The sequence below is a fragment of the Epinephelus fuscoguttatus genome, linkage group LG15 (genome assembly GCF_011397635.1).
Source record: "Epinephelus fuscoguttatus linkage group LG15, E.fuscoguttatus.final_Chr_v1".
Classification (NCBI taxonomy): domain Eukaryota; kingdom Metazoa; phylum Chordata; class Actinopteri; order Perciformes; family Serranidae; genus Epinephelus; species Epinephelus fuscoguttatus.
Window position 1 is genome coordinate 25,414,661 of NC_064766.1, and position 21,993 is coordinate 25,436,653.

The following is a 21,993-nucleotide window of genomic DNA, read 5'->3' on the forward strand; positions in this document are numbered from 1 at the left end:
CCATTTTACCAAACACCTTGAACTCTCAGGGATGATGGCCTTCGATGTAAGAAAAACTTTCAGACAGCTCAACTGTGTAAATACCCTGTGTGTGTAACAAAGTGAAAATCTCAACCACTAGATGGCAGCAACAGAATATTTTTCATCCAGTGTTTATGTACTCTTGAAATATGTGTCTTGGCTGAGCCTCTGAAGAACTTTGACGCAGTCATCTCAAAGCCATTATAGAGTTGAGTGGCTGTAGGCTTAGAGTAATTATTTTGGCACCCTATAAATCACTTTCAGCGTATAATGTCTGCACCAAGAATGCTGAATTGAATAATTCATCTCTTCCTCTCTGTTGCTGCCATATTCATGTTCGTTCTTCTAAGATGGGCATCTGTCGTAACCACTGTGCAAAGAGGAACTTCAAATTTGTTCTCATAACATTTTATGATTGTGTGGTGTCCCACTGTCATGGTGTTTGGTATGTGTGACATTATGCTGTCAACACACTGAAGAGCTCAGGCATATGATGCTGTGAAGGTCAACTGTGTTGCCAGAAGACACTGTCGTTGTAGACAGTCCTATACAATAAAGACTGAAATCTCTTGGTAAAGATTAATATTACTTTCAACTTCTTCGTGATATCAGGCTAAAACACTAATGTAACTGTAGATGGCAGTTTAGAGTGTATTCACAGTCTTCTTTAGTGATATTAAATAGGCACCTTGAAAGCAGGGCTGACCCAGACTAAGAATTTTCCTGGTCGACTAATAGTCGTCATTTAGGACCATTAGTCGACTAGTCGCCTGCATGTTTACTATTTTAATTTAATTATTAAATTCTGAATTTTGGGAAGGGCAACACAATGGTTTGAGTTGAAGGTGTGAGAAAGAATAGTATCAGTAACATTGTTAACACTGTGCTACATTACAGAGAAATACAAACCGTACTAATGAACCTTCATTAATATAGGCCTATATTTTATCTACAAGTGCACGTCACACACTGAGCGAGCCGCCTGTTAATGACGCTGTCAGCAAAGCAGTAATGATTGTGCTAAGTGGCTAATGGGCATGTAGTTACTTCCATGTTTCAGATGATACGTCATGTTTGTAGTCGACCAATGAAGATGAGTTTACATATCACCTTGGGTTCGTCCTTCACCTTCTCAAAATGATCCCACACTTTGGATTTCCTGCCCGACATGTTATTAACTAGCCTGTGGAATAACCACAGGTACCAGTCCTGGAAATTAGAGGCCGCACATGTGCCGCATCTTTAACCACCTGGAAAGCGCGAGGTCAGGCACTGGGTGCTACTCTTGTGCCTTTTTTGTGCCAGCTTTCAAGAGTGCAGCGGCAGGTTGCGCCTAAGTAACCTTAACAAGCATCGTATAGCCTATTTACCTGAAATCCTGAGTGCAGAGCTGATCTTCTTCCAGGAGCTGTTTATAAGTGTGTAGGCCTATTGTCTGTGGGACAGATGTAAAGCTCTGGGTAGCCCTGCACTAACATGATCAACTTTTCCATATTTATCAGACTGAATATTTACAGAAGAAGGGAAAGATATCTGTCAGCTGTGACTGGTTTGTAATGTGACTCCTGTCTGACTGCTGAGCGTGGCCACTTCCTGTGTCTGTCCTTTCAATTTAAATTCCCTCATGGTCTAGTCATACAGGGTTTGATTTATTTTGACGAAGCACAGCTGCAACTAAGCGGGGGGCAGCGCTACTTGAAAGCACATGAAAGACCCTGAAACTGATGTATGTCACTTAGTGTTGTTCAGCAAATAGGGACAGGACTCTCCAGGCACCTCACAATACGATTTGATTACTATTCAGAGGGCAGAAGGATTTGATTCTGAAATGACTATCGATGCATCAAAATGTTTTATTTATACACATGATTAATTTTTCTCACTGCGTGACTATTCGCTGCTTTTAAAACATAGCTTTCAGTATTTCAAATGACCCATAATTAAAAAACAGATGAATTTCCTTGCATACAGTGTGGCTCTTGTCCAGGTCCCTTTTCTATTCAACTTCACAGAAGCCAAACAGCTTCCATACCAGAGCCTCTAAACCAGGGAGCGCCAGTTGGATTGTATCCATCTGTGGTTGCTCACTAACCCACTTTGGGATATTTATGTTGGCGTAGTGTCCAGTGATTGCATACTGATCGTTTAACAGGAAATAGTATGCAATTCAAGTACTGTTGAATAATACATGTAAACAGCATTAATGCTGATGGATAAATTAATTTGAGAGCCTGTAACTGTCTCTCGAGTGTATGAAAATGAAAAAATGAGGGGATGGTGGTGTGCACGCCTCGAGCAGTGGAGAGCAGCCTCTCTGCTGCACTGTCACCTCTGGGTAAAGACTGAGCAAAGTTATTTTCATCTCCACAGAATTTGTTTAAGTTGTTAAATGCTGCAGTGTGTTGGTCAGCTGGTCTTGTTTGTTAACGTTACTGCTGATCGCTGCTTTGCTCTGTTAATGTTCGTCTCTGGGTGAAACAAGCAACCAGGGCTATGGAAACAAGCCCAAAAGAAGCAACAGATATATATAGAGAAAGGCGACGTTTAGAGCAACTCCACTTTAGAAACAAGCCCAAAAAAAGCAAGCTGCGACTACCAATATTTGCAAGACGTTACAAAAAAAAACAAGCCCAAAGTCGTGGCTAATAAGCGGACCTGGCAACCCTATGGCTTGTCCTCCTCACATTTCCTCCGTCCTCCTGTGTGCTGACGTGGGACGTATCCCGCCTCTCATTGGCTGATGCTCATTGTCAGTCGTGTCAGACTTCTCCTGTTTTCTAGCATGCCAGATATCCAGTCCCAGTCACAGACAAGGGGGCGACTTGCTTGTAGGCTTGTTCAAACATGAGGACTCATCGTGGCAGACTATCTGCCGACTCACCTGCAACCCAAGGTGGCGCTCAAGATCCTCAAAATCGCGGTGAAAATAGCGTAATGTGAACTAGGCTTTAGCCTCACGTCATTAACATACATTTGGATAATTGATTATCAGCATTTGTGAATTGCTGTCAAATTGTCCATGTCCCTATTGCCATGCATCCAAGAATCAATTATTTCCCCCACCTCTCCCCAAATGAGGAGAAAATCAATTCTTTGGTGCAGCGGTGCTGAACTCACCGTATCCTCTCATCTGTATTGCTCCTTTGCAGAACTTCTCCAAGAACATCTTCGCCATCCTTCAGTCAGTGAAAGCCAGAGAAGAAGGCCGAGCACCAGAGCAGAGACCAGCACAGAACACTACTCAAGTGGTAAGAACGACATATGTCCGTTTTATATATTTCAAGAAAGTTTAAATTTGGTCAGACACATGTCAAAATAAATGCGTGCGTGTGTGTGCAGCAGCAAGTCTATAGATGACTACTAAGGGAGCGATCACACCGAGATGAAACGCGTCTTTTGAGCGTCAGATGCCAGTAGGTAGCGCACATTGAATAAGCGCTTCCAGCATTTCAAGCATCTTTGAAGCGTCCACGTCTCTAGCATCTCATTTCTGTGTGATCGCCCCCTAAGGTTTTGATTTAGCGGTGAACTGGCAGGTGTGTAAAGTAATGAATTGTTTATTTTGTGTTGTTTCCAGGACCCGTCCCTAAGGAACAAGCAGCCTGTCCCAGCTGCCTACAACAGATACGATCAGGAGCGATTCAAAGGAAAAGAGGGTGAGTTTGATTTGTGCTCCTGTAGCTAATTTTAGTCCTGAACGTTGACAAAAGAGAGTGTGTGTTTGGCAAGGTGTGTGGAGCAGTTAAGGAATACACAGAGTTGCCTGAGCATAAGTCTGTGCGATTTAGATTCAATTCACCCCATTTACACGTGGAAATAATGAACGTGCTTCAATGAGAGATGAGGTGTGACGCAAGCAGAGCACATTGCATCGATCAGACCGCCTCCAAAACCAGAAGTGTGATTGGATGTCAGGCAGGAAAAAGAATAGAGCCCATACAGCAGCATTGCTTCGCTGCCCAAATAATTAACATATTGATCACAGTGCAGATAAAATCAAGGTAACAAGAGCAGTCATTAATTTTAGGTGTAAAGTTAAAAGCCCAAGATCTGATGTCATCTACATAATTACCTAGATACAGATCACATGTCACCTGTAAGTGGGGTCACACATGTCAGTGGAGCAGTGGAGTTCTTGGATTCAGGAAGAACCACTCCAGTGATTTTCAACTTTATGTGTTTGTAAAAGATAGACATGCTTCTCTATAGACCATCTCACCCATTATCAGCAGGTTGTATGCTTCAGGCAAAATCCAACACCTGCTGGTTCAAGGAAATAAGAGAAAACCACAGCTTTCTCGGTTTCATAGTACAGAGTTTTACATTAATGTTCAGGCTCATACTTGTACTTTGGGTTTCTACCACAACATATTTATGTGCTTTAGGCCCCGATCACACAGAAAGTGTTTGCAAAACATGAGGTGCACTGCACTGCCTTGTTGCCAGACAACCTCCCCAGTCCCTCATTAACATGATATATGAGAGAAAATAAGGAAAAGCATAATCGGTCCTCTTTAAGGCTGAAACGAGTGCTTGTTGCTCCTGTTTGCTCTGTGCGTCATCAGGTGTAGGATGCCTCAAGGGCGGTGAATGGAGCCTTTGTCTGATACACAGAGAGGCCAAACCAGAATGAATCTGGAGCATATAAATTACAGCTTTGTTTGCATGCATAATTAAAACCTATATCTTTATGAAAGGTAATCAGCTTATTGTGTGGGTTCCACCTGATCATAATTAAAAAACAGGTCTGACTAAGTGTTGAGTTGGCAAACCTTAATGCTCTAAGCTATTCTTTAAAAAAATAAAAATAAAGAGAGGTTTCAGAATCCAGACGTACAATCCTGGTATTAAACGTTAACCTTTCACGATAGCTGAATTTTTGTGCTGTCACGAGTTCATACAAGAATCATGAGATTACATGATAATCCTTTTTGTCAGGCTTCAAGTAAAGCGGGATTTATGCTTGTACGACAGCTATGTGCAGAGCGTACACCATAATCTACGCAGATGGCGTACGCTGTCGTGAGCATTTCTACTTGTGAGGTGGTGTGTCTGTGTCACTCTGCAGTTACACCTCCAAAACACTAGTCGGTGGTGGGGTTTCTGTGACATGCCATTAAGTTATGTTGATTCAAAAACACACCAAAAACACATATTATATATGGCTTGGACACATTTTCCCCACAAATACAACATGCTAATGTACTTAGCACAAGCCTCTGGCATTTTACATTGTATAGTTTAGCCTAGCAACTAGCGGACTTTTCCTTTACTCAGATGAAGCCTGGGACAACAGCAACATTTAATAAAGGTGATGATGTTACAAAATTTGGCTCCATTACAACTCACAAGGTTCACAGACAAAACAACTGTCATATGCTAAACATGTTCTCCAAACAAATATAACATGCTAACGTTATTAACACAAGCCTATGGCGTTTTACATTATATCATTTAGCCTAGCTACGTGCTGAGATTTTCTTTACTCAAATACAGCCAGAATAAATCACACAGAAGACTTAAAATGCTATTTTTGTGGAGGCTTTATTGTCTTCACAATGTATTGTTTTTTTATATGTGTAATAAGAGTAAATAAAAGCTTTGTTTCCACTGAGGGGAAATGGTTTCAGCTTACAAAAATAGACAGGAGGTCTGCATCGCTGCGAAATGTAGTTACCTTTTTTGGGAAGGTGCATGTCAGGCTACGGCGAAGGATATGGCATAGGCTCTACGTCGACGCATAGCCTACACCATAGGTACAAATCCCGTTTAATGCATTCATGTCTGAACCACAGTGCTTTGTACCAATCAGTATCCTGTTAGTAGCTACTGGCATTCTGTTAACTTTCGTCTCTGGGTGCTGGTGTAGAAACTATTCACAATATACTTCACATTCACTATGTGAATATAATTATTTAGATATGAAATTAAAACATGCTTGCAACTGCTGCCTTTGGTTAAGTTCAGCCTATTTCGTTCCGTCAACATCTCGTTAATAACAAACATTAAGATAACTGATTATTGACATTTGAGAATCGATGCTGAATCGCCCTCGTCCACATTGCAGTGCATCTAAGAAATGATTATTTCCCCCACCCCTGTTCATCACAGCATGAGTCACAGTGAATTACAGGAAAACAAACAACAGTTTTTTGTTTTGTTGTGTAGATTGCATGTCATACTTGTCAGTCTTTTAATCTATTGTTAGTCTAATTTGCCTCATCGTCATGGTTCTTTGGCAAAAATGCAAATATGCATGTGAAAATAAAAAAGGCACAAAGAAACTTTGAGTTCCTGATTCAGTTCCTCAAGCTGCTCTACACCCACATCGATGTTGTAGAAACATACTAATAGTTGATTGTATTCAGTTGCACATGCCTGTCAATAATCTACATCTGTCACTCATGACCTGTAAAAATGTGCACTGATACCACTATCTTTGTGTCAACTAAGCCGGCAGGGCAGCCTCGTGTAAATTCCACCCATTGTGAAACGCAGCCACGCAGCTGCTTTCATACTGGCGTACTCTCACATCTTTGATAGTGTGTGGTGTTTTTGCTTTTTGCTTCCTTCCCTTGCGTACACTCTCACCTTTTTACCCCTTCTTGTAACATATGCAGTCATATCACAGCTTCAGCTCTGAGTACAGCAGTAATAATCCTCTGTGCACTTGTGTTTGTAACAGGGTCTCTACTTTTAAGCAAATACAGACAGTAGGGATGACATGGTAATAAGGAAAAATAGTAGAGATAAGATTGAAGGTTCCCTGATGAAGTTTTTTTTGGGGGAAGTTTATCCTTATCAAATGTGAGGGTCCAAGCACAGAGGCATGTTGTAAGCTGTCAAGCCCTTTGGGGCAAATTGTGATTTGTGGTATTGAGCTTTATAAATAAAATTAAATGACAATATGCCCTGAACGAGTGTAAGAATTGAAAGATGCAAACTTGTTACATATTTAAAATCATTATATTTTATACACTTGCTTTCTTAGAAACGGAGGGTTTCAAGATCGACACCATGGGCACCTACCACGGCATGACCCTGAAGTCAGTGACGGTAAGAACAAAACTCCAAAAGCCGTTTGCTGTTAGTGTTGTAAGCCAGAGCTTCTCTGCATGTGAGTTTCATTTTGCACACATGGAGGAAATACCCATTTATATTTGTTGGTGTCTGTTAGAGCAGCTGCCAACCAAAGCCTCGATGTGACCTCAGTGATGATGACTTCTGTGTGTTTACAGCAGTAAAAACAAAATTGTGTGGTATATATTTAAGGTGATTATTGCCATATAATGACTCACAGCATCAGTCAGTTGACACCCACTTACTCTCTCTCTCTCTCTCTCTCTCTCTCTCTCTCAAGTAGTTAAAGGTTAACGTCTGTACTTTTCTACCAGGGCGCTTTTTGCCTATGTTTTTTTTTTTTTTTTTTTAAATTTTGCCTACATGAGAAGTTTTTAAAGTTGATCTAGTGTGGAGGCAGCAGTGAAACAGGCTGCAATGTAACCGCTCGGGGCAATTATGCACCTTCGATGTACTATATCTTACTAAAAGTGTTTGTTTTTATGCTCAGATTGTTGAAGTGAAGATTTCAAATGAAGATTTCAAGTGTCTGAATGCATTATGGAAAGCGCTTAAAGATACAGATCTTTTTGTTAAAGGGGAACTAATGTTTTTTTCAACCTGGGCCCTATTTTCTGATCTACTTTTGTCTAAATGAGTGATAGGATGCTCAATATTTGACATTTCTCCAGTACGAAGCTAGGGCAGACCTGCCTGCAGCCCGTGAGTGCGCGCTATATTAAAAAATAGGGCACTGGGACAGTGTCAAACAATGTCAAAATACGTCCACTTAAAGTGCATTTTTTTCACACAGATAGGCTCGGATTGTTAGTATAATTATCCGACAACATAAGGAGAAGGAGAAATGACCGTCTGTGTTTACCTTTAGCTGGATTCAGACATGTTCCTCTACCTGTTGCTGCTCCCTCTCCCTCCTCAGAGAGAGAGGATTTCTGCATCCGTGTACTCCGTGTTCAAATAAATACGGGCGATCATTAAATACAAATGGCTCATCCAGATCCAGTTGGTCAAAATCGGGTAAAAATTCAGAATGTTTGTTGAGGCAAGTCAAAACACTCACTCAGAGAGTGAAAGTCTGGCTTGGCAATCTCATGTCTCGCGAGATTCTTCTTCTTCTTTGGTGTGTTTGGAAGTGTTTTGGCTTGCCGCAACAAACATGTCCGATTCCAGCTAAAGGTAAAGACAGACGTTCATTGATCCTTTCCGTTATGTTGTTGGATAATTATACTAACAATCCGAGCCTATCTGTGTTTAAAAAAAAAAAAGCACTTTTAGTGGACGTATTTTGAAGTTGTTTGACGGGGGTTGAGTGCCCTATTATTAAATAAAGAGCGCGCTCATGAGCTGCAGGCAGGTCAGCCCAAGCTTCGTATTGGAGGAATGTCACATATTGAACATCCTATCACTCATTTAGACAAAAGTGAGTGAGTGAAACCCCTTCAAAGAGTAGATTCCTTTTTGGTTAACCGGAAACAGCCCTGAAATGGCGATCATCAAACTCACCAGACTCCATTTCAGTAAACAGTAATTTTATCAACATTTTGGAAAGGATCCCTACCGAGATAGGCCTATTTATAAAGAGTATGATCCACTTTATTCAACCAGAATCAGCCTTGAGATCGCTATGGTCAAACCCACCAGACTCTGTTTAAAGAAACGGTAATTCTAATGTGAATAGTGCCATCATATTTTCACATCTAACTGGGTGAATTAAGGTTTATTTGAACCAAACCAGAATTGCTGATTGTTGGAACAGTTGAAAGATAAACCAAGATGTGGCTTCTGAATGTTTTATTTTATTTTTCTTGACTTTTAATGAAGTGTGTTCACACTGATAGAATAACTGTTTATTTAAATGGAGTCTGGTATGTTTGGTGAGAGCAATTATGTGGCTGTGGCAAAAACGTCTATCTCTGTGGGGATCCAATCCATAATGTTTGCAGACACTTAGAATAACAATCTGAGCCTGTCAGTGGCAAAAACACTTTAAGCGGACTTAAATTGACAGCGTTCAATTGCCAATTCACATTACATTGCAGCCTGTTTCACAGCTGCTGGTTGCAGCGCTTGCTCTGCAGTTTTCGCAAATCGTTGTTTCCATTAGTCACTTAGACACCAATTCAGAGGAAAATATGGTCAAGGTTAAATTTTACCCAAGTTACCCTCTAAATAAAGTCAATACAAGTGACCACATTTTAAAAATGTCAGGAATAGAGTATTCAGTCTATGAAAAAAAAATATTGCTCATTCTGTTTTGGTATCTTGAAGAGGATCAGCATAAACCACCGAATGGAAAGTTTTTTCTCTTATCATTTTTAAGATAAGCGTCTCTAGAGGTGCGTCATCATTTACCATTGTAACTCTTTTTATCATGAGACAGTACATCACTCAAGTAACAAGGGGAACTTCGTGCTTTGACTTTAAATGCACTTTTATATGTACAGACACACAAGAATTCCCAAGTCGATATGCAACAATCTGTAGTATCTGACTTGTTTTTGTGTCTTTTGAAATGACTTGATTGACTTTTTGCTACACACGTGGAAACATTTATTGGCACTGTACCCTGTCCACTCTAGTTTTAGAGTGGCCCGTACTTGTAAGGCAGCATATATAAAACACAGACAGTAGATCTCACATCATTACAAAAAAGTAGCCTTTGCACCACAGAGAAACACAGCTCACTCTGTTGTAAAATATAACTGTACATAAAATCTCCAGTGGTTTGTCCCAGACATAGAAACATTTTAATCTCTTTTATACAAAATTGGCAATAGCTGTAGAGTTTGCACACAACATTGATGTAGAATTTGTATTTTAGTGAGTATGTGGATAAAGTTTGGATTAATCCCTTGATGTTAAGAATAGAACGGTCTGAGATTAAAACATTATTTGCATCTAACAAAGAGCTTGTGACAAGTGGAGTTCATTGATATCTGTCAGTTACTGTGCTGGTCTCTCTTTGTACACTCTGCCTGAGTGTGCCCTGCCTCCTCTCATTGGGTTGATGCAGGCATTGTGTTTGTTGCTCTGCAGGTGATGCCAATATTTAAGTAGCTCGTTGGGATGAAACCCATGCGATGTTATGAGATGGCTGTATTTGCAGCTGGAATAAGACACCCGCCAGTGGTTGAATAGGAACTCATTGGGCGGAGGAGTGGGTTCGATTCGTAACTCGGCCAGGCATATTCCCACATACACATCCTCCAGATGCAGGCGGCTGACTCTCAGCGATACGCCATAGATCTTCCTCGCCAAGTCTCCAGAGAAGACGTAACCAGTCCCAGAGCAGAAGGTGGGATACTTCTCACCTGGGTACAGCTCAGGGGGCATGTACCACTTGCTGTTTTTGTTTCGGTTGGGTGCAAAGCCTCTCATGTTATTGCCTGTGAAGTAGTTCTTCTTAGGCTGCAGTTCTGGTCTGAGCAACTTGTAAATGAGGTACTCTGTGTTGACGAACATGTCGCTGTCAGTCTTCATGACGTAGCCGGCTTTTGGGCAGTGCATTGCCACCCAGTTCATTCCCATCAATGTCTTAATGGTCAGGTTTTTGTAGGAATCCAGAAAGTCCTGCTGAATGATATCGTGGTGCCTCCGGCTCTCTGCTTCTAGCATCCGTTGCTGTAGAAGTCCCAGCTCTCCCTCATTCTTCCCCAGCAGAAACAGCCGGATGAATCCCAGAGCTGGAGCCACGCTCTCGTTCCCCCACGTCTGTCGTATGGCATTTCTTGCCTCCACCTGCCGAGCCTCAGTGGCTATAAGCAACACCAGAAAAGGCGCAGGTCCGCTGTCTACACATTTGTCTGGCTCGTTGATGATATAAGTGAAAGGCCCATGGGTTACATTGTCACGAAGGTCTCCCTCTACACTTTGGCTAGTGTTGGCTGCTGGTGTGCTTTCAAAAGTTGGGTCTCCTTGAAATGAGGAGACACCCACCTTCTCAGGGGAGCTGTTGTTAGTATCAGCCTTGAAAGTCGACTGAGGGACAATGACAAACCTCCACGCTGAATGTGGGGCACTCATGTTCCATTTGGCTTTGGTGGTATGCAGTTCACCCCCTCCGTACACCACAGGATGGCCTCTCCACCGTGGCATACCTGTGAGCTTAGGCAGCCACACCTGTTGGACCAGAAAGACCAACAGACCCAACAGTGTGAGGAGAGAGAGAAATTTAGCTGTGTGTGTACAGCAGTGGCGTCGTCTCCACTGCATGGTTTCAGAAGGAGGAATTCACTCAGACAGGTGTCACGCTCCCAAGGCTTACTGTCAGCAGCTTCTGACCAGTCCTTGATCCCTTGAGGCAATGTGAAGTGTGTGTGTGTGATGGGTTCCTTAAGGGACTTGGACCCAATGTTGATCTCTCATCACAGACAGTGTTGTTGTCCAGCAAGCCAGCTGTAAGATGTGAGTCCACTCTAATGCTGTACGGCTCATGATTGCCTATGAGACAGAGGAGAAAGGGGACATGTGTGAGCAAAGAGATTGATACAGCATGTAACATATTCTCATCATAGCCGTCACACTCAATTAGGGATGCAAATTATCGATTAATTCATTAATCGATAGTTGTTTTATCTTATTGATCGATTAATTGATAAGCGGCGATTTTCCTGAGAAGCTGAATTTCCCTCTGAATCAATAGGTTCTATCTATACATAACATAAAAAGCTATATCTTCCTTATGAAATACAGAAAAAATGCAAATCATGTTCCTTAAGCAAAGATTTATTTTGGGATATATTTTGGATACACTTGAGGGCAGGCAATCGCATTTTGGTAGCATATCAAAGATATTCTGAACAGTAAATATCAAAATATTACGCAGGCTACTTAACATGAAAATAAATTGGGCATTCTCTCATCTGTGACATGGGAAACATTAATAGCAGCATAAAATACGTTCCTGAATAGAAGAATACAATATGTAGGCTACTTTAACATGAAAATAAATGAGTGCGCTGTCTCTTAGCAGCAAAAAAATAAATTCTGAATAGAAAATTAAATAATACATTCCTGAATAGAAGAATGCAATAATATGTAGGCTACTTTAATGTAACTGTGATGTAGCTTTCTGTATTTAAGGAAGTCCAACAGTCAGTTGTGAGGGCCACATTCGCGGTTGCAAGTTGTGTTTTCAACTCCGCCTTCTTCCTCACGTAGCTTGCTTCCATGTGGGTAGTTATGGTCCTTCTAGAGGGGATATTATACCCTGGCTCAATGTAGTTTATCACCTCTCGAAATCCCTGTCCATCAACGATGTTTATCGGCAGCATGTCTGTTGTAACCATGTTACATATTTGCATATTACTGTCTGTCCCAATGCTGTGGTGATTGTAGGCTGTGAAGTCTATCCACTCGCTCCATGTAGCACGACTGAATGTGTCCAGCAGCAGAATCCGCGGGTATGCGCTGAATTTGCATTCATCACTGTGATAGCGACATCCCAAAGGGACTGTAAAATACTAGCTGTAACAAATTGTGAAGAATCAATCGGCTTTTCTATGTCAGTGTCGATATCAGCATGTTACAAACTCCCAAGCAAAAACCTCTCAGACAGTGCACACATTTTTATCACTCAGTGGGGAAGCACAGCAGGCCAATGCAGAATAAAATAAACTCCATATACTGTTAACTATAGAAGTTACCTTCACAGCCTCATGATTACTGATTGTGCACTGAACTTTATTTCTGTCTACATAATCCTTGTGTATTCTGTTGAAGGGATATCTTATATGGCTCTCAGGACAAGAATACACAGAATATGTTTTGCTTTCTCAGCTCAACATTCTTTTGCTCTTGAACAGCATCCACATGAGAAATGGTTTTAGAGAGAACAGTCTGTGTTTGCGTGCTGCTGGCCCCCTCAGTTGCAGTGTGGTCTCTCAGTTTTTTACTGAATTACAGACTACCCTCTTAAAGGACCCCAACAAGACAAAGAGAGGTTTGTGAGAGCTCACAGGAGCACTGAAAAGACTTCTGTTAGCTCTCTTGCATGCATCAACAGAAATAGAAGCGAACGTTTCCCCCTCAAAAAAGGCACACCCTTCACATCCTGTACTGTGCATAAAAACTGGGCTCGTATTTTGCAGCATGAATTTTTGTTTTCAGCATTGTGTTGATGTGCGTTTGCATCTTAACTGCATAAACTCACCCATTTTAATCCAAGTACTCGTCTCTCTCTGGCATCCATCATTGCTGACTATGATGAATTACAATCCTCACTCACAAATTGCCCTCTTGGTCACTGCTCCTTTCGTCCCTGTAGCCAAATCACATACAGCTCCAGCTTGACGACTCAGGTCCTTATTTATTTCCTTCTCAACGTGTGACAAATCATCCTCTTCTTTTAACCCAGCCCACATGTGGCTGTTACGCAGAAGGACGGAGAAATTTGGTCCTTTTCCTGCCACTCGAAGCTAACTACCACTTGCATGCACAAGTGTATCTGTGTTTGCATGCATGGGCAGAACATGTGTCAGAGCTCCAGTGTTGCAGTCTCTCCATCTGCCTTGGCGCATTGTCCCCAGAGGCTTGATGCTAACGGAGCTGCTGCTGCTGCTGCTGCCTTTTGCCAAAGGGAGTATAGAGTCAGTGGTTGACAGTTAGCTGCAGCCGTGGGTCCTTTCGCTGTCCTCGCCTGTCGTATTCTGTATATCAAAGCAGCAGCGGATAGATCGAGATCATCTCTGGATGATGCACAAGCTTTGCATCTCTCCGTTTGTTCAGCCTCTACTTCCTCGTGGATCCTTGTTTCCTCTCGCTCTTCCTCTTTAATTCACATGCTCTCATGTTAACCTCCCTCCCCCCTACCATGTGCCTCGCTTTCCTTTTTTTTCCACTTTCCTTTTCTCACCCTCCTCATTCAGCAGCTCCTGTGGGCTGTCGTTGTGTTGTCTGCGAGAGGGCTGGAGGGTTGAGAGCAGCGGGGGAGGAGGAAGATGAACGGGAGGTAGCGCTGTGATTTGTGTGTTTTTCGTTCTGATAGGCAGCTCCAGGCTTGGTGGCAGCACGTTCTCCCACCACATCACGCCGTCTCTGCTGCTGTTGCTGCCTGCCCTGTTAAAGGGGAGGGTGGTGGTGGAGGGGGGGTTGGGCTGCTGACCTATTTGTATTCACACCCACTCTCCAGAAAGAGGAATAAAGCATTATCGCAATTTGCTATGAAATAAGAGGAGAAGGGGGAGAAGCAAGCCTTCATGTCAGCACTTCAACAAATTTTGAAAGGTTTGCTTAGACATCAGGATTGAGTTTACTCGTGCAGTGATGGACAGAGCAACTCAGAAGCCTGTTCAGTCACTGTCTTTAATGTGTCTCCTGCCAGTCTCTTGTATTGGAGGATAATTAGAACACAGATAATTACACCAATGTTTCCGCTATGCTCATTTAGCCGTGGTGGTCTGCAATGCCTGAATTTTCATATTTAGACATTGTCATTTTAATTCTGCCACACTGTGACTCGGAGCAATATTTTTTTCATGAGGAGGGTGGGGGAAGAGGGGAGGGTTGTTTTTTTTGTGTGTATTCACAGGAAAATTAGAAAGTAGCTTCCTCAGCAGACATATTTATATTTCCTGGGAGCTATATTCTTAACATGGTCAATAAATAGAAACGGTATGGCCCTGGGTTATTTGGCAAAATAAGTTGAAAATGGCTCAACTCGAGTGCAGCGATATCAAGCAAGGCGCTGTGTTGGCAAAAAGAGCTGCAAAGACGAATCGATTATCGATTAGTTGTCAACTGTAAAATTAATTTCTATTCTATCATATTGATAATCGTTTTGAGAAATTTTAGAATTTTTGAGAAAAAGTTAAAATTATCTGATTCCAGCCTCTTAAATTTGAATATATTCTGTGTTTTTTGTTTTTGTTTTTCTTCTTTTTGTTTTACTCCTCTGTGACAGTAAACTGAATATCTTTAGCCCCTTTTACACTGCCAGATTTTCGGCAAGCTGTGAGCATTTATACACACACATAGCCGGATTGGCGAGTTGATCCGAGGTGCCCAAGTTTTCTATTTAAAAAGGGCTTTTGAGTTGCGGAGAAAACATGTCATTTGATGACGTCATTTTGGACTTGGGGAAACACTGATATATTTTTCACCGTTAAAAACCCGAAACGATAAAAAAAATCCACAGATTAATCAGCATTGAAAATAATCGTTAGTTGCAGCCCTATTAGCCATTAGGATATGTTCAAGAGTCCATTCTTGATAGATTGCTTCATGAAGTCAACAATGTATTGCTACCGTTTTACGCCATGATCTTGTCAGAAGATAAAATGTCCCTAATTGTTTGACTGTAAAAGTAACTGTCTTGTACATACTATTTTTTTGTCTGATGGCTGCCATTCACCTGGAAAGTCCCTCATTAGGGCTGTTGGAATAACCACAACCACAACCACAAGCAACCACCAAAACTGCTGTGTTCTTCTTAAGAGAAGCGCAGTTTATTTACATTCTGCTACTATTGCTAGCAGTGTGATGAGGTGCTGAGTGTCTAGTCTGTACTGAGTGGGGGCCACTAAGAGTTCAAACTGGTAGAAAAGATTTCCACACACTTACACCTATGCAGGCTTTCAATTAAAGCAACTCTGACGTTTCTTGCATTTCACACAGCACTTAGAAACAGTTTGAACACCCACAACTCCACCTCCCTCCAAAGGCCTACTCCCCCCTCCTCCATTACGTCCTCATTACGTCTATGATAGACGTAGGCGTTGGCAATGTACTTTTAGTTACACGGAAGAAGAGAGTGAGTGTAACGTTACAACCAAGTCAAATGTAACCCCAGAGTTTTAAAACTCAACAGGAGTCAGTGATGACTGATGAGTTTTAGAATAAGGTTACAGTGCTAACGTTAGATAGTAGTAAGTGGAAATGCATAAGGAAGTTAATGTTTCAGAGGCTACGCTACAGTACGCTAATGTTAGCTATTAGCAACTGGATGCTGTGTTGTCATATATAACGTTATATGTTATATTAGAAGCAAACTAAACATAACATCGCCTGTCCTGCACAGTCAAATGCAGCCCCGGTGTTTTGAAACTTATCCGGGGTCAGTGATGACTGATGAGTTTTATAATATAACGTAAATGCTAACGTTAGATAGTACTGGTGACTGGCAACAAACAAGGAAGATGATACTGAGGCTTGGTCCGAATGCAGTGATTGGTCAGAGTTTTCTTAGAACCAAATGAGAATGGTATAATTATGAGTTTTCATTTCTGGTGGAATCCCCTTACATTTTAGTGTGCCATCAGTTTATTAATCTTACTATATAATGACAAAAACTCTGTCTGTGTGTGTCTGTGTGTCTGTTCCACGTTTTTCTCCTCACTGACTTGGTCAATCCATGTGAAATTTGGCACAGTGGTAGAGGGTCATGGGAGGATGCAAATGAAGCAATATTGCATCAGTTGGCCAAAGGGAGGCGCTATAGCAACTGATTGAAATTGCAAACTTTGAATGGGCATATCTCATCCCCCCTATGTCGTAGAGACATGAAACTTTGCACAGAGATGCCTCTCCTCATGAGGAACAAATTTGCCTCAAGAACCCATAACTTCCGGTTATATAGATTTTCCGCCATTTTGAATTTTTTGAAAAACACTTGAAATCGATCTCTTCCTAGGAAGTTTGACCGATCTGCATGAAACTGGGTGAACATAATCTAGGGACCAATATCTAAAGTTCCCTCTTGGCAAAAGTTGGAAAACTTACTAAAAGTGAGCTTCTATAAGGCAATGAATATTGCGGAGGGCGTGGCTCATCACATAAAGGTGTATAACATCTCAAGGGTTTCACCGATCACCACGCAACTTTGTAGACATATGACCACACATAATCTGAGGGGACCCCTCCATTATGGACCCCATCAAACAAAATGGGGGCGCTAGAGAGCTAATTTCCTATCTAGGCCTAACCGCCATATCGATTTTTACTAAACTTGGTAGATATGTAGAACAGGACGCCTCAAGGTGACTGGAGAAATTTAACTGTAATTGGCAACTGGGTGGCGCTATAACAACAGAAAAATGCTTAAAAATTGCTAAAATGTGACCGATCGCTGTGGCTCCCCCTGTGGCCCAATGTTGGTGTTTTTTCTCCTAATTTTTGGTATGACTAAGTCATGGTATGGTATGCTGTACATAATCACGGAAACTGTCAGTGTGTCATTCTGTCTGTCCCACGTTTTTTTACTCACTGACGTGGTCAATCTATGTGAAACTGCACAGAGGCATTGAGGATTGGCATAGGTAGAAGGTGACAAAGCTACTAATGGGTATGGACTAGTAGCATTTAAACATAAGCAAAGAAAAGCGTACAATTTCCAGAAAGGTAAGTGTAGCTTTAATTCTGGAGCTTTCAGTCTATTATATCCTCTCAGAACATACAATTTGGACTTACTGATGTTTCCAGCACCTTGCCAAGACTAAGCTGGGTGGGGCAGTGGTTGTCCTACGTCATGGTCGCTGAAAGTTGGAAAATATTCAACTTTGGGTAAAATGCTGACACTCCTCACTGTCACTAACCCACTCAGATCGGTGGGTCCGCCCTCTCTCCCCACTAGGCATGGGTATCATTCTAAAATTTCGATACCTTGACTTTGACACTGGTTCCTGAACTATACGTTTTTGATACCAATTTTATGAAGCATCATTAAATTACATTTTTACTGCGCAAAAATCAAACTGTCCGTCTTCAGATTACCACAACTGCCTTGTATCCTGAACCACTGCAGCTCCAACAGTATATAAAAGCACAAAGGAGCAAAATGTGACCAATACAGTGAAAAATGAACGGTTGCAAGTCAGTACATAAGGCTTACTGCTGCATACTTAAAGTAGGATTTATACTGATGCGTCATATCCACTCTGTATGAGTATAAATCCACCGTAAGACCTTTACATCATTCAGAAATTCTTAAAAATCAATCAACATGTCTGCAACTGCCAAGCCCGCTCCTGGCTGATATTGTCCCCATCAGTAGAACACGTTTGCTCTGCCAAGTCAGAAACTATTGGCAGAATGTCCGTCATATCCCATCACCAGGTTACGGGACTCACTGAGGTCAGCGTAGGAGGAGAACCTCTGTAGTGCTTTATCTCTGCCTGACCCTTCTCTGTACTGCTGCTGACAGCGGTCTGTGTTCTTCAGTCGCCTTGTCCTCCTCAGCAAATAGCTCTGGCCTACTCTGTGAACAAGAAAGTGAGCGTAGACAACGAAGACACACACAGCCTCTCAAAATACAACACGTACTTGTGATAACCCCCGTGTCTAGGCGCAACTCCGTGACATAACCTAGTGTTTTTCCTGGATTTCTCAGTACAGCCAATCACCAGCACTTTTGAATATTAGCAAATCATACATGCTGCATGATCACTGGCTCACTGACGTTGATGAGATTAACCCCTTAGGTATCGAAATTTGGTACGGAACGACGACACTCGATGGTATGGAGGCAATCTGGTCAGTGCCTAAAAAGTATCCTACTTCGATACCCAGCCCTACTCACTACAGCCTTACCTTCATCCAGAGCCTGATGGGTGGTTCTTTACACGTTTCAGTTCTTTAAATACTCTATTGTAAAGCAAAACATATTTTGGTGCGACGTTTACCATCACTGGAAAGGACATAAATGCACCAAAGCTGCTGCAGAGCTGCTGACAAGCAGTTTATCTGTAACTGACAGTGATCGTGCAGTGCTGCTGATAGACTCTGCCCTGCAGCTCGGGGGATGGGAGGAGAGTAGATAGATTTGATACTGCAGACCTTGGGGCCCACTAACAGCTATTTATCTTTGTATTTCATTTATCTTATTGGTGCAGAGCTTTTGCTTTCTCAGTGCTCTGTTTTGACATTAGAGCTGCTTTGACTGGCAGGGATGAACTGTCCTGCCATCAGTTGACAGGATCGGGACGACGCCTTTTAGCTCCTTCATAGGTTTTTTTTCTTTGCTATAGCGATGGAGGATATTCTAAATGAATCTCATAAAATATTCACACACTGTTCATTACTCGTACGGAGGAAACAGCTTGAATAATGTCTTTCAAGGGAGCTCATGAGCACGATAACAGAGCATGTGTAACAGTTAAGTTTTGCATTTTAGATTTTTCAGCAACATCATGACCCAACTCAAATATTTTTTCACTTTTAACACTTTATGTCGCCTTTATACCAAAAACATGTATCTGATCCACCAACCAGCACTTAGTTTAGTGAGAAAACTTAATTTTTGAAACAGTTCACCTCTCATACCCCCGGTTCCCTCCACTAAAGTAGCACAGCTAACCAACAGAAGCTGGCAGCAAGTTGAAGCAACAAAATAAATAAATGAATGGTTTGTACGCAAATACCATTTATGGATAATTTTGTTGCTGGATGAACAAGAATACTGTCATCAGCATAAGATGTCTCTACATGTAAGAAAGGACATGTAAGGGATCATTAAGGTCACATTGCTTTAAGGGAGTTTGGCGTAATATTTTCTACCAGAAAATGATCTCAAAAGGAATCTAGTTGTAGTCTAGCAAATAGTGACCCTGCGAGATCCCCAGTCTTTGCAAAATATTATAGTGTGTCACTGAAAATTCAGTCTTTATGCAGGATTTATACTTCTGCGAAGTAGCCTGATGTGCACCTCCCTCAGAAATGTACCATTTCCCTCAGTGGAAACTAAGCTGTTATTTACTTTCATTTCACAGATAAGAAACAATAAATAGTGTAGACAATAAAGCCTTCACAAAAATAGCATTTTAAGTCTTGTGCGTGTGATTTATCCTGGCTTCATATTAGCAGAGGAAATCTCGCTTGTTGCTAGGCTTATGTATACAATGTCAAATGCCATAGACTTGTGCTAATAATGTTAGCATGTTATATTTGTTTGGAAAACTTGTTTAGTATAAGACAGTTGTTTTGGCAGTGAACCTTTGAATTGTAATGGAGCTGAATTTTGTAATGTTACCTTTGTTAAATGTTGCTGTTGTCCCTGGCCTCATGAGTAGAGGAATAGTCCACTAGCCACTAGGCTAATTTATACAATATAAAATGCCATAAGCTTGTGCTAAATACATTAGCATGTGTATTTATGAGGAAAATGTGTCCAGCAAAACACAAGTGTTTGTCTATGAATGCTGCGAGTTATAGTGAAGCTGATTTGTGTGCTTGTGTTTGAAATTGTCTCTATTAATCCATGTTTAATGTGCGTTTAATGTGTGTTTTTAATCAACTTAACACAGAAATCACAGAAACCTCACCACTGTCCAGTGTTTTGAAGGTGTAACTGCAGAGTGACAGACACACCACTGCACAAGTATAAATGCTCACAACAGCGTAGGCTACATGAGTAGGCTGCAGCGTAAACTCTGCATACAGCTGCCGCACAAGTATAAATGCGCTTTGTAGATGTGAGCGAGTGTCAAACTTTAGTCTTTCAAAGTCTTTACAAAGTCTTCTAGTGTATGGTATGCATTAGAAGAGCTTCAGACATCTTTGTAAGTAACTTTTTGTCGTATCTCTCAGTCATATGAAGCATTAACAGTATTTTCCCTTTACCCCTATAGAATAGTGAAACAGGAACATAATCTCCTCTTTGAACAAAGGAATGAATAAATGAATTATTTGACAATAATAAGAAAGCCTGGCCTGCACGTTCGTCAAGAAAAAAATGTAGAACAAAATACTTACTGAATTTTGCATAAATACACAAAAAGTGAGGAGAAGAATATTAAAATACTGAAATATTAATTTTGATTACATAAGGACAAGAAAAAAGATATGGGCCCTAATTTTCAGTGGTTGATGTCTGACATGTGAGACACTTGGAATTCAAGCACATGCACTTCAAGCTGCAGATTCACTCAAGATCATGTGTGATGTGAGAAAGTGACAGCTGGCAGCTGCTTTACTGATGGTGTCAGCGTGTTGTCTTTTAAAAATTATTCAGCGGAGTGAATAGACAGTTTCTCACACATAGTAGCATTTGATTCACTCACCCCACACACTGTTTGCACCAAAGTACCAAAAAATACATTTGAAAACTCAACATCAGTGTCTCTTTCCATAAATCATGACCTTGTTACTCAAGATAATCCACAGACCTTGTTGTGAGCAGTTTCATGTAGGAACTATTTTCTTTCTGCTACATTACGCCTGCCATCTGTATCACCGTGCAGAGGGAAGCGTCCACCTACTGCTAGCTCACCTAGCACCACTGAGCTAACCAACATTACAACTCAGCCAAGGAGTACGCCATTAATGTTTATTATCTGGCACTTTGTGTTATTGTAAATTGAGTATCTTCAGGTTTTAGACTGTTGATCGGACAACACAAGCAATTTATTGGCTTCACGCCGCTCTGTGAGGTTTTCACAAACTCCACAATGTCTGTATGTTTCTGTAGCTCCGCCATTAGCGTTAGCTCCAGCCTGCAAACATGTCACACGATGATGGATTACTGCTAGACTGTGACCCCTAACGTGGCCCCGGCCTCTCCACCTACCACACACACACACACACACACACACACACATACATACATGCACACGCATACACACACTTACTTCCCTACAGGGAATCAACAGTGACCTGGCGGGAGTTGACAGTGAGCAGTGCTCAACAAAAAAAACTGTTTGGGTCACCATTTTTAAACGGAACTTTTCCCACATTTTTTCTTAATCTACATTTTCCTCTCAGACTGTTTTTATGACTTAAACTCTCAAATATGTCTCTAAGTCAGTGAGTGTGTCTGAGCCGTCTGAATCAATCATCACCATTCAGTGGGTCAGGCCTTTACATGCACACCAACACAACTAGCAACGTTTTTGTTTCTGCAGTGTTTACTTGGTCAAAGGGATAGTATGTTTTTGATTATGACATTTGGGTGCTGTCGTGTTT

At 41.5% G+C, this 21,993-nt stretch overlaps 2 protein-coding genes across 4 annotated transcripts in view; one reads left to right on the top strand and one right to left on the bottom strand.

The window, feature by feature from the left end:
• cdc73 (cell division cycle 73, Paf1/RNA polymerase II complex component, homolog (S. cerevisiae)) overlaps positions 1-21,993 on the top strand; it is a 40,101-nt gene that overhangs the window by 5,028 nt on the left and 13,080 nt on the right. The window contains exons 8-10 of the mRNA XM_049598275.1: positions 3,171-3,269; positions 3,599-3,677; positions 7,013-7,077. Of these exons, the coding sequence (XP_049454232.1) occupies positions 3,171-3,269; positions 3,599-3,677; positions 7,013-7,077 (243 nt within the window). The remainder of the gene's footprint in view (positions 1-3,170; positions 3,270-3,598; positions 3,678-7,012; positions 7,078-21,993) is intronic.
• LOC125902135 (beta-1,3-galactosyltransferase 2-like) lies at positions 5,561-18,764 on the bottom strand. 3 transcript variants are annotated; one of them, XM_049598284.1, is made up of 3 exons: positions 18,625-18,764; positions 18,165-18,292; positions 5,561-11,541 (listed from the first exon to the last, which is right to left on the bottom strand). In XM_049598284.1, exon 3 carries the CDS (start codon positions 11,311-11,313, stop codon positions 10,045-10,047), a length of 1,269 nt encoding a protein of 422 aa, XP_049454241.1. In that variant the 5' UTR covers positions 11,314-11,541; positions 18,165-18,292; positions 18,625-18,764; the 3' UTR covers positions 5,561-10,044. The 3 variants fall into 3 exon arrangements, with proteins under 3 accessions (XP_049454241.1, XP_049454237.1, XP_049454238.1); XM_049598280.1 differs by having other exon boundaries at positions 13,253-18,292; XM_049598281.1 differs by lacking the exon at positions 18,165-18,292.

Excerpts from the sequence above, each read along its gene's own strand:
- LOC125902135 (XM_049598281.1), bottom strand. The coding sequence starts at position 11,313 with ATGCAGTGGAGACGACGCCACTGCTGTACACACACAGCTAAATTTCTC.